This window comes from Kryptolebias marmoratus, linkage group LG21 (assembly GCF_001649575.2).
Source record: "Kryptolebias marmoratus isolate JLee-2015 linkage group LG21, ASM164957v2, whole genome shotgun sequence".
NCBI lineage: Eukaryota > Metazoa > Chordata > Actinopteri > Cyprinodontiformes > Rivulidae > Kryptolebias > Kryptolebias marmoratus.
Genome location: NC_051450.1, coordinates 9964022 through 9977345, shown reverse-complemented (window position 1 = coordinate 9977345; position 13324 = coordinate 9964022). Strand labels below are relative to the sequence as shown.

At 35.7% G+C, this 13324-nt stretch overlaps 1 protein-coding gene across 2 annotated transcripts in view; it reads right to left on the bottom strand.

The window, feature by feature from the left end:
- The window catches only part of LOC108234726 (cadherin-18), a 130554-nt gene that overhangs the window by 48786 nt on the left and 68444 nt on the right, over window positions 1-13324 (bottom strand). For both annotated transcript variants that reach the window (XM_017414127.3, XM_017414126.3), the window contains exon 4: window positions 11059-11178. In XM_017414127.3, coding sequence (XP_017269616.1) covers window positions 11059-11178 — 120 coding nt within the window. The remainder of the gene's footprint in view (window positions 1-11058; window positions 11179-13324) is intronic.

Sequence of the window (13324 nt, the reverse complement as noted above, 5' to 3'; positions counted from 1 at the left end):
ATTCTACTTACATGGCACTTGTTTACTTGTTGATTGAAATATACAAAGCAAAAGATAGAAAAGAAAACACTGTAGGTATTTTTCTGGATCTTTCAAAAGCATTTGATACTGTTGATCATATCATTCTGTTAAAAAAACTTTCACATTATGGTATACGAAATAAGCCACTACTTTGGTTTACAAGTTATCTCTCAGACCGGTATCAAACTGTAAATTATAATGGGACAGAATCACTTCCTCTTCTCTTAAAGTGTGGTTTACCACAGGGTTCCATTTTGGGTCCCCTGTTATTCTTACTATATATTAATGACCTCTCTAATGTTTCAGATAAGCTTTCAATAATTTTATTTGCAGATGATACAAGTGTATTTTATTCACATAAAAACCTTGAAACTCTAATAAAGGTAGTTAATGGCGAACTTGACAAGTTATCCACTTGGTTTAAGTCCAATAAATTATCACTTAACATAAAAAAACAAAGTTATATAATATTTAGTATTAAGCCTTATACATTTAAATCTACATTGCAAATACAAATTGATAATATTTTCATTAATAATGTTAAATCCACACGTTTCCTTGGTGTCATGATAGATGATCAGCTATCCTGGAAACCTCACATTAGTGCTGTAAGTACAAAAATAGCCAAAGTTGTTGGTATACTAGGTAAAATTCGGCATCTGATTAACAAAAAAGTTGCAACTATGTTGTATTATTCAATGCTGTATCCATATATCAATTACTGTAATATTGCTTGGGCTAGCACCCATCCATCCAAATTAGAATCTATTTTTCGACTACAGAAGCGAGCTTTAAGAATAATATTTTGTGTAAATCGTAGACACCCCTCACAGTTGTTGTTTGATCAGGCAAGTATTTTAACTGTTTATCAAGTTAATCAATTTCAAATTACTTTATTTGTTTATAGTTCTATAAAAAAGTTACTTCCTCAACATTTCTGTAATATTTTTACTTTTAATAATGAATTTCACCAGTATTCGACTCGTGGTAGTTGTCTTATTAGACCTCCATACTCTCGCATAACTCAAGCACAGTTTAGTGTTTTATACAGAGGATCAAAGATTTGGAACAGTCTTCCTAAATCCCTCATTGAGGTTTCTAAAGAACAGTTTAATCAGAGAGTCAAATCGTTGCTTCTGATGTGTTTGAATTTCCCATATGGGTTTGTTTATTAAATGTTCTTTTTTTTTGTTTATATAAAGAAATGTTTTTAACACTGTATTTTTATAATAGATAAATGTTTTTAAATTATTTGTTTAAATGGAGATTGCCGCTTTTCAAGCTCCTAGAGGGTTTTTTGGCGATTCTCCGGCACATTGGTTTTTATGATGTAAAGTAATGTAGAATATAATGTTGTTTGGTTTTGTTTTTCTTTTTTTGTTGTGTATTTTTCTTATTGTGCAAATAAAGAAATAAAAAATAAAAAAAAACACAATACGCTTGGCAAACGGCCAAACTTTCGTCTAAAACCACACCAAGACAGACGATCTGACCTTTCAAATTTCATATTACCTCTTCGCTCATAAAGCTGCATCGCTTCTGAGCAATATTTCACAGATGGTGGATAAGAACCAATAAGCACGCACAAAAAAAATATTTCTTTTTTTATTTTTTTTGTTTCTCCCGTTATGGCTATGGGAATTTGACTTTCATCCACAAACAGTGAGGATATAGTCACATAAAGCCGAACAAACAAATATAAGGCTGCCACATAGGAATGTGTCACAACAACTTCACTGCAGATACTTCATAATACCCAAGCTGCATCCATTCTTAAATGAATTTCTTTGCCATGAAAATATCAGACAGGTATTCTTCGGGAAGTGTGAGTACCAGAGAGCTATGTCAGTACTCTGACACAAAGATCACACCCCTGAACTTCCTTTCGTGGCCATCTCTGAGCTGTATTACCTCCAACATCCTCTTCTAAATCTCTACAGAGCTCGTCAGTTAATTTAGAAAATAATTGAGAAAGAGCTGACTTCTGTGAACCTGGATCCATTTGACACAGCAAGGTGGTTAGCCTTTTTCTCAACCTCCTCAGTCTATTAGAGTTGATACCATCACACTATCCACCTCTTTGTCTGGCTGGAAACTTCTAAAGGAGAACAATCTCCTGGGTGAACAAAAGGGATTATAGAAGATTACTTAAGCACTCTTCAATCTCCAGCTTCAGGAATCTTGTTTTTTGGCCCATCTTATCCAATGTTATCCCTGTATGTGTGCACTGTCACAAAATCTGCCGAACAAAAAGTGTAGACAAAAAAAAAAAAAAAAAAATCACAGAAATAATTATAGAGTGTGCCACTTCTTTGAACAAATCATTTATTTTTAATATACTATAAATATAATCAAACCGGAAGTAACAAATTTAGCTGCTACATTTGGCATCATAAATGATTGGCAAAATGACAATATTTTTTACTCTTGATTTAACCAGAGTGAAGACTTAATCCATCAACTAAAAAAAACAAAAAAAAACATCTTGATCTATGTCAGCTCCTTCAATAAACTCTAACGCTTACAAATCCCAGATCAGCAGAGAAATTAGCCTATTTAGAATTCAAAGGGGACTCGGAGATTCGGTATTGTGGAGTGTCTTTTGCATATGTGTGTGTGAAGAAGTACAGATGTGAAGTGCGGTTAAGGAGCATTCGACCGTGAGACTTGAGAGGAACAGCCTTGATGTCTCTACGGGTAAGTGACAGATGTACAGTAGTGAGGGCAGAGACAGGAGTTATGACCCAAGTGTAAAAAAGGATAAATGCACCACCCCCTCCTCAGATGTACTTTTGCTGAGGTATAGGATGCTCTTCAAAATTTTGCTGGCTTGCAGTTCTGAGATTTGCACGCCATGTAATCAAGTAAATCCACTGCAGTCAATGTTCTTAACACAGTTTGCATGCTTGCTACAAGATGCTAGGTAAAGTTTTCACAGTTTGATTTATTTATTTAACAGATGCAGGTTCAACATGTTTCAATTTCCACTGGCTGATTGTGCAAGATTTGTTTATAAAAACTTAGCCAATAACTATTGGAGACAACTGTGTCTATCTTTTAGCCAAATAAATCTTTTGAATCATTCAAATGGATTTTAATGAAACTCTCAATTAATGAAACCCAATATAAGATGGACACCATAGCCAACTGATGTTGTGATTTGGAAACACAAAAGATGGCTACAACCCAGCCAATTTTACAGATACTGAGCGATGATTTGGTGTGGTATTAGTTGAAAGTGTTTCACAGCACATACTTTGAGTTTTACACATTGGACCATCTATTTGCCAACAACTTGGTGTTCACAATTAGTGTCAACCCTGTCTGTTAGAAAAATGTCGAACCAACCACTGATCATATTCAATGGACCTATTAGGAAATAATCTTTGGTTGTATATCTAAAACTCAGTAGCATTTACAGTAAACGCAATTCAAGATGGCCACCACAGCTAATCAACCATAGGAAACCTAAAAAAATGGCTATACTGAGCTAGAATTTGATGAGTTTAAAACTTTGGCATGTGTTGTGGTGGGCAATATGCACTTCATCAAGGAACGATAGGCCTTTAAATAATTATATGCTTTCCTTGAGACATAAAAAAATGAAACCTCAACTGACAAAATGGTTCCAAGGATCTTCTGAAAAGGACACCTTGACAAGATCTGTGCAGGATATTAGGAAGTGTGGGTCTGCATTTAGACATTTTGAGCATATTTAAATGAATAATTTGACATCTTGGGAAATATGCATACATTATAATACCATTCTTGTTTCTGTCAGTTCAGTGCAAATTTATAGCCACGGCACGGAAATGTTAAGTGACTTACAGTTAAATAGCACCCTTTGACCTTTTTAAGTTTTACAAAGGGGTTTTCATTCATGCACATTCACATGAATGGTGGCTGAGCCGTCATCCAAGGAGCTGACCTACCAGCACAAACAGCTTGGCATTCAGCGTCTGTCACATTGACACTTTGGCATGTTACGAGCCAAGGACTGAATCACCAATCCTGCAATTAGCGGAGAGCCCCATGTGTGCCACAACTGACCTGAAGTTAGCTTAGCTTAACATGCAGGGAACATGTCCTGCCTGCTTCTGCTATAAACCTAAAATGAAATCCATTTAGCAGCTTCAACATCTACAGTTTTGTTAAAGTCTGCTTCACTCAGAATTTGAGAACTTTTCTTCTATGCAGATTAGCATGTGCAAGCTCTTGTTCAGGATTGGTGCCTTCACTTGCACTGCGTCCGTCCTACCAGCATGACTGATTGGACTTGTGCTCCGGTCCTATGCTCTAATCAGGCTCCAACAATCAGCTGCACCTGCTGCTCAGAAGTGCAGCTAATCTGTTAGTCAGGCTGGCTGAGGTTTCATGTGAGCAGCTTGCTATCGTGGCTCCTGTTGTTTTATATTCTCTTGTTAGTGATTACCAGCCAGCATCTAGACACTTGAGTGGTTATAGTGATTTGCTTTGTTTTTGTGTCCACTTAACAGCGTGCATTTGTAGCCTAGGGCTGAGACACTCCTACTGAACGTTTGTGTAATTCTATATGCACTTTAATGAGCTTACATGTAGAAGGGCTGAGACAGTTACACTGCATACAGATAGGAGTTGGAGAGTTGGACACATTCAAATCAGTCTCTCAGATTATAGAAAAGAAGAAGGTTGTATGGGTACATCTTCTAAAAATAGTATTTATGTTTTGCATTTTGATGGGTTATTCTTAAGAACAGTATTCGAAGAGCTGTTAAAAATAATTTAGGACTTTTGTAAACAGGTCTTTGTTTTGGGGCACTCATTGCTGCTGTTTACTCTGTTATTTTTGGCTGTTTTTGAGCCACTTAGTGCTTTCAATCTTCAATTGCAATTCTCTGGTTAAACTCTTGTCTACACAAGATATTTGTTTAAACAGTGTCCTACTTCTACAAAGCAGGTTTAGCTTAACCAGGGTTTCTTTAAGAGCTCTGGTTCAACTAACCCTAACAATAAGGAGCACAGTGAGTAGACCTATATTTTAAATAAACTAGTTATCTATTAACCAGTCTGTATAATGTTGTGTCACATTTAACCTGTGGTTTTAATCAGTCTTTCAAACATTTTGCAAGATCACTATGGAACTGAACATGAACACAGTGACAGGTAGTTTGGTGAATATGGTGCACTAATGCAGCGGTTCCCAACCCTGGTCCTCGAGGAACACTATCCTGCAAGTTTTCATTGTTTCCCTGCTTTTCAGCAGGTCCTTTCTGTCTGCAGAAGCCTGTTAATCACTCCCTCATTCAAATCAGGTGTGTCAAAGCAGGGAAACAACTAAAACATGCAGGACAGTGTTCCTCGAGGACCAGGGTTCGGAATCGCTGCACTAATGGATACAGTCATTTGGTTTATGAGATACTATTTACAGTTTCTTCTCAGTTATTATTAATTTCAACACATGATCAAAGTTTGATAATAACAAGATCAGAAAAAGCAAGTCAGACTAAAAAAGGAAAAAAAAAAAAGGTAAAACCATTAGGGTTTCCATGGCAAAGTAATAGTGGGCATCAGTTGGTGATATGCCATGAGTTCTGAAGATTTCTATTTCTTGTTTATACAATTCCACCTGAAACAAAGCTTTTTTTTGTTTTTGTTTTTAATTTTTTTTAATTGCCACTTTGAAAAGTGGTTCTAAAAATCGTATTTTATTCACCAAAATATCTCTTCATGCGAATGGTATGTGAAATGCAGCAGAATTTTTTATTTTTTTTTTTAAATATCTGAAGTAGTGTGAGTGAGTCCCAAGTCAACTCGTGGTTAACTCTAGCTTCACATTTAATATATTTTAGTCTTGGTCCTCTCAAAAACAAATTATAGCTTTATATCTAGCGCCAAAAGGATCTTAATAGTTATTTATATGAAGCTGTAAAACAATTCAGGTTATCTAATGATGTGTATTTACACTTCAGAAATCTAGACATGCTTTTTTTCAGAAGCAACTACATGTACTTCAGTTTAAAATAAATAAATTAATTAATAATTAAAAAGGTATGTGAGACAGATATAATTATTGTCTATTAGATTCCATTTAAAGTGTTTTATTTCAATATGCTTTTTTATGATTGTAAAAATCAGTTTTGACATTCTTGAAGTATCATGCATACTCATTACAGCATGTGCAGTATAACTGTTCTGTTCCGAGGTATGCACATTGTGCAAAGTTTCTGATTACTCTTCTTCAGTTTGCATGCAAGTATTTTTATTTCTCTTACCTTGTAGTCTTATTTTTGCTGAGCACACCTCTAATGAATAGATTTTAAACCATCACATGCATATAATTCAATTTAATGTGACTATTTCCCCCAGCCAGTACCTACACTTCAGCAAATTTTCCTTATCATTTTACTAAGACTTTTTTAGTTCAATCTAAATGCCTTCTAGACTTACCATTAAATCTGGCATTTACATTTTTATTCATCATCAAGATTATTAATGACTAAAAGTTGTCAACTGAAATGATTATTCACTCTTTTATTCACTCTATTTATAAAATAAAACAGTTTATATTGATGTGTTTAAATAACTTTTTTTTTTTTAAATTCTGTTGTATTTAAATGTCAGTGCTGATAACCTGCGTCAGTTAAAGCAACTTTATTAACTAAGACTCTCAAATGCTTCAAAATCAGTTCCAACCTATCAAGCTGTTGACTTTACAAGACTCCTAAAGGTGTCTGAGGACATTAACAGCAGATCCGATTAAGTCCTGTAAACTGGGAGGTGTGGCCTCAATGAATCTGCCTCGTTTTTTCCAGCTTAACACGGGTCATTCACAATTCACCAAACCAGGCCACCTTCTTCCACTGCTCTATTGTCCAGATTTGACACTTGAGCCATAGTTGATGCTGAAGGTTAAAAGAGACTTTTAAAATCATTTTGAAGCCATGCAGCAAGCAACAGTACATCGAGTGTTCTGACATTTTTCTGTCATAGACACTTTTTATCAAATGTCCATGCTTCCTCCCTCCAGGTCTCTTATCATTATCAATGTAAGTTGCTGTAGGCCATTTTAAAGTCTGTGTCATTCTCATTTATTTTTTTGACAAATTAAATCTAACCTCAAGACGTTTTTCTTTTGCATTCCAGATTAAACCAACATAAACGTGTCAGTTGTAATTTCGTTCATGTTTGAATCCCCTTTTAAGAGGCAAGAAGCTGTCTTTGTGCCATGTGGATGTCATTTTTTAAAAACTTCTGACTCACTTTTATGAAGCTGTTAGCACACATTAGTTAGCTGTATTTGAAATGTCAGATGTCCAACAAAATCAGGCTATGATTTCACAAGGATGTAACATTTTACTAGCATTGATGATTCTTTTTTAGACAATCAGTGTCTGAAAATCAAACAATATTGAATTCCTACCATTCCAAATGTAATATATCAGAATCCAACAATAGATATATAGGATACAAAAATAAAACCTCAACTATATCAATCTTATATAAAAATAAAATGTTAGTTTTTAATAAAGCAAAGACTTATAAATATACATAAAATGATAATAGCCATTCAGTGAATGTAATAGAAACTCATGATAAAAATATTAAAAAATAAATAAATATTTCTTCATGGCTTCTATCTTTGAAGTTTGTTCTAAGGCCCTCGGAGCAGACAGTCTTTTCATCATACTGGTTGACTGTGATGAGAAGCCACTTGCAAAGCTAATTATTTGGTGTATCTCTGACCCCAATTTACAGCTGGTGTGGGCTGGAGTGTGAAAAAATCTAGAATATTTACAATGTTTTGAAATGTTTGTGCAGGTTCTCTCACAACATTGTGTCATTTCAAACTGGTATGAAGCTAAACCACGCAGGAATATGTGGGAGCAGACAGGTGCTTAGTGCTCGAAATGTGAAAGTGAAAGTGCAAACTCGACTGTATCTATTACTGTAACTATTTTCTCACATGCTCTGAAGAGGTGCATGTGAGAAAACACCTGCTCCTCCCGTTCACCACCTACTCCAGGTGGTGACTGAGGGAGCACAAACGTACAAATTTGTGCAGTGTTATACCCAACATTGTTAATAATGTCCACTCAAACCCAAATATAAGTATACAGCAGATGGTTGTTTCTAATGATATTTGCAGCTTCATTTTTTTTCCCTGTGCTTTCCATTATCTCATTGGTGATTCAGGTAAGTGTACCATAGGCATATATGCACATATGAAAGTTTTGATGTACATGGGTAATTTGATATTTTTATAACAACAAGAAATGTAATTGTTCGAGATAAAAGCAGGTCTTATGGGAAATAAGATATGACCTGTTTGCAAATAGGTCAACTTATACAATTGTCTGCATCTTTTCTGGTTCAAACTGGGCCTGGGACCATGGCTGGTACTGTTGTTCTGACAGTGTATTGATGAACATTGTGACCATTTGCTCATTGTTTTCTCAAAGTACATGTCTATTAATTTATTTCCTTTAAGCTTCTCAACACCAAACACTTTTGGTAAGCATGTCTAAATATGTATTTTTTGGTCCTACACTCTTACTTATTATTTTTGTCACACCATTAACATTGCAATCTACAGCATGTATCTTCAGAAGCTGCAGGTAAACTTGTGTAGTCTTTAGGTAACTTCTACTCATGCTACAACTCTGCTTTTAATTATGATACAATGATATTAAAATGAGTTTTGATTGAACACATTGAGTTTAATGCAATTTAATACAGCATAGCAAAGGGATAATATGTGACCATGCTGGCAAAATGAGTCATAATAAGGGATATTTATTTTGAGTTATGATTTTTAAAATTTTATTTCAAATTCTCCATCTCAAAAGCTTCAAATTGATATGTGGTTTGTTGAAGTTTGGTATTTATCACATAGCTAGACAGCAATTTTTGTTAACAGGAGTACCAGTTTGAAAACACAATTTTTACTGGTCTAGAATGATTTAGAAATGATTTGAGATGCATTACCTTTAACCATAAATGTATAACAAGCTTAATTTAGCCTGAGGTTTGTGATACAACCATACAGCATTTTGTATTACTGAGAGGCATAGAGTTCCAGCATTATAAAGTAGCGTCCGCAGGTGCTCTTTTAGTTTGATCAGGGACTTTGGGGTATTGTAATTTCATTGAACAGCTGTGAGGCATAAGGAATACTTACCAAGATATTTCTGGGTCGTGTAATAACAGTTCATGATTGCTTTGCAAAGGCAACATCTTATATTAGCACTTTCGACTTCCATGGTGGAAAAGTACTTTATTCTGTTACTGTGGTCAGTTTAGCATTTAATGCAATTCCTCAGCAGTCAGACAGGTCTGTCATTTCAGTCATTGTGAGGTCTGAGATCATGTCACAAACCCAGTTAGGCAGGGGGTAGAAAGAAAAAAAACAACCTTTTTTGTCTCCCCACTGAAGATTTGGGTCAGGTCTGAGGCAATCCTTTGCTTTAACGCCATATGTGCCTGCCAAATGCCTTTATCACCTTCTGTCCTCAAATGACCTTTTCTTTTTGTAAAACATGCTATTGCTATATCAGGCTGCCAATATCAGGTTGGAATAGGAAGAAGTTGTGTGTGGGCTCCTATAACCCTGCTAATAATTTGTTGATATTCCGTGAAGGTGTCAGGTGTGCAATTTAAGCATAATAGGATCCGGATACATGTGGGTATGAGGACATGTAAGCAAGCTAATGCTCTGCGAGACAGCTGCGGAAGCTGCTTCATCTCTCCAGCGGGGGGCTCAATTGTGGCAGCATGCCAGCAAAGCTGCTTTAAAACCTGGGCTTATAGCATGTAAAGGATCACATAAAAAGTGCTACTCCCTGCCTGTGTGCGTGTCCCACTGACCATTGGGGGTCCTTGTCCTAATTTTAGAGAAGAGGTCAGTTTGCCAATGACATAAAAACAACTGCCTAATTGTATACATTTTTACATGTGGTTAACCTAGTGCTGTGTGAGGAGTACAGCTGGCGGGGCCTTCGATCACATCCTTATCCTTTGCACGCCCCGCGCCTCATTATAATGCAGACAAGATGCCTAGTCAGCTCAAGCAAAGCACACCATCTGATCTGACCAAAAAACACATTGTTTAAGGAAGACTGAAAATAAAGTAACTGAAGAATAATCATACTTTACAGCAAAGGCATGATTTAAAATAGATCTTGTCAGCAGTAACATATGGTTGGTGGAACAATATATGTGGCCCGATTTTCATTCATCGCCAAAACTATTGTACCATTGTTCCATTAATCCCCAACCGCCTTTTCCCTCAAGGTAAAGTCAAAATATACAGCCATTCATTGGTGTTGCTCATTCAGCATGAAAATTCATGTTTTACATGGGTGGTGTGGTCTCAAAGGGACCAATCGTTGTCCCAGATAGCAATGAATCAAACCATACAAGAAAATTGTTGTTCACGTTAACCAAAAGCAGCAGCAGCAGAAGGCAAGTATGGGAAACTGGAGATGCCTGAGCACCTACAGGACATGTGTCTTTGTGAGGCATAGAAAGATAAGAAAAAAAGCCCTACACACACTCACAACACCACATATTTCACATCATATAAAAGTTATATGCCTTGCGCTTCAGAAGCTTTATTAACATTTAATAGATTCTAGAAGAGGCCTCTCAAACAAAAGATGGACTTTGAAATATGGAGCACTGCCTCTTTTCTTTTTCTCTAAAGGAAGGAAACAATAGCTTTCCGAAGACATCTCTACAAATGTATTCTTTGACCTCCCAGAGGAGTTACTTATAGTCCACAAGGAGAGGGTTGCGTGCTCGACCGTGTAGCAGTGGTATGAGTCAACCATAAATCTACTGTGTCCACTCTTTGCTTTTATGATGTCAGATATGGTGCAAATAACAAAACAGACTATTCCCTGCTAGAAGCCCCTGCTGCAAAGATTTCACAGCACGATATACACTTTGTTTTAAGAGATCAACAACAAAGTCATTACATCCTTTTATAGTTACAATGCTTGCAAGCACACGGGTGCTGACTGTAAAGCATTTTTTCTCAACCATGCAGTTATGCCACACCTGTTTTGGGGTCCACAGAGAAATATGGCTGTCCTTGTAAAATGCTGTAGACTATTTTGGCGCTGTTTCCGTAGGTAGGGTCATCTGCGTCGGTCGCTGTGACTTGCAACACAGAGGTACCTAAAAAATGAGCATAGCCACAAATTATTTCCTGAAAGCTGCTTTCATTTTCAAAGGTTTTTAATTGTTAATGCCTCAATGTGCAATTGTGCAGTGGTTTTGTGTTTGATATGTTATGGCAACCACATCTGGTAGATTTCTTCAAGGAGGATGTTTGCGCATATACTCTCAATAAAAGATCACAGGGCTGATCAGAGAAAGATACTTAAAATGTTGGTCACAGCCCTGGCGCTTTAAACAGAATCACCACATTTAATGTAAAGAAACAAGCAGCTAACGAACAAAGATGCTGAGTTAGCTTGCTTTATAATCTACTGACTTACAGTTGCCCATTTCTGGAAAAATAATAAGTATTGCTACCACAGCTGTCTTCCTGGCCAGCAAGTTTCTGTTATGCAATCATAAAATAAATCATTTATGAGTGGGAATTCTTATAGCATGAATGCATAAAATCATTCACATATTCAACAGTGCTGGTGGATAAGGAACCGACAGCAGACTCCCATCACATATAAGGCTGCTGAACATATTTTTATGTTTAACTTTACATTTGGAGATAGCACAGGTGCAAACACTTTTATTGGGAAAAGATGAAAAAGACAAGTGGCTTAAAAACTACTGTTTACATGTTTTTCAGTCTAAAACACTGTGGTTCAATTTTGCACTTCAAGTGTTGCTCACAGGGCATTACAGGCTTCATTGACCCATTGTAATTGCATGATGAATGCATTATAATTGCACAAAATGCTTATTTGATGTGCTGGTGTATATATGTAAAAAGGCCCAGCAATTTCATTTGAATTATTAGCTACATGAAAGATCTTACAGCCTGTATGTCAACTGGATACTTGCTATGCTGTGATCCTTTGGAAATAAAGTAAAATTATACTCCACAGATTTTCACCAGATGTGATTTATTTATTTATCTTTCTTAGCGAGCCAGTGGAGCGGAATGTAATGTCAGCCATAATAAACCATGTAGCTCAGAGCATGCTTGTTTATTCTAAATGCTGCCAAATTTGGAGGCACAATGTTAGTGGGCATTATTTAAAAAGCTTATGTGTAAAATCTGAGATGGCACAGGAGAATAAATAAAATTGAATATTTTATGATTTTGGACTTTTAACTGCTGTGTGTTTAAAATTTAGTAAACTTTGACTTCATTTAGCAAATTTCCACTTAGTGTCTCTACTACTGTGTATGCAGGTGTTTTGAACTCTAGTATCAGATTTTATATTCTGATAATGATAATGCTTTTATTATACACTTCTGATGAAGAGTTCACTGTGCTTAGCTTTGCTGATAAATGCACTTCAGCTTAAGTGTTGAAGCACCATCCACCATATATACTATATATTTAGAGCCATTGAATTAATGACTATCATATTATAAAGGTCTAATTTTGTCTTGTCTATGACTGCACAAGCAAAGATTTACTAAAAACATTATTTTTATAGAATATAAATAAATAAATAAACTAATTGCAACACTAACTGAATTAAAAAAAATAATAATAATAACTTTTTTCTCCTTCAAACTTTTTTCACAGGGTCTTTTTGGCTTCCAGACATGGACACTCAAATTGAAGAGGCCATTTAGAATTTCAGTGATTATAATGGACATTGCATTTGTTTTGCTTCTTTTTAGTTGAAACAAATTTGCTCGTCCGACAGTTGGAAAGTTTTTAAATGGTTTCAACAACATTACTGACTTTTTGATAGAAGGCTATTTTTTACTCTCTTCTATAGATTAGGTGAAGGTTAGAACTGTTTATTCTTGATGGGGGTTTTCAAATCTTATCACATGTGATTTTAAAAATTCATTCATTTATTTCTTTTGTTTGTACAGGTTAGTCGTATTGGGACACAATTGTCTCATTTGCAAGAAAGACATGGTTTGTACAAATAAATCAATACAATCAATAAGAAATCATTGCAAAATATACGTTTCAGTATAGCCAATCTGTTGGCTTTAGTTGGCTTGACAAACTTATAGTCTGTGATCTCTCATCAGGTACAGCTGTTAAATGTGTGATCCCCAGTCTTTCATCTATCATACAAAAATCTTCTGAAACCAGTCTGTTAGTATGCACTCCAAGTCTTTTCAATATCTGCAAAGACTCTGAAAGTTGTGTACTGTGTCCCCA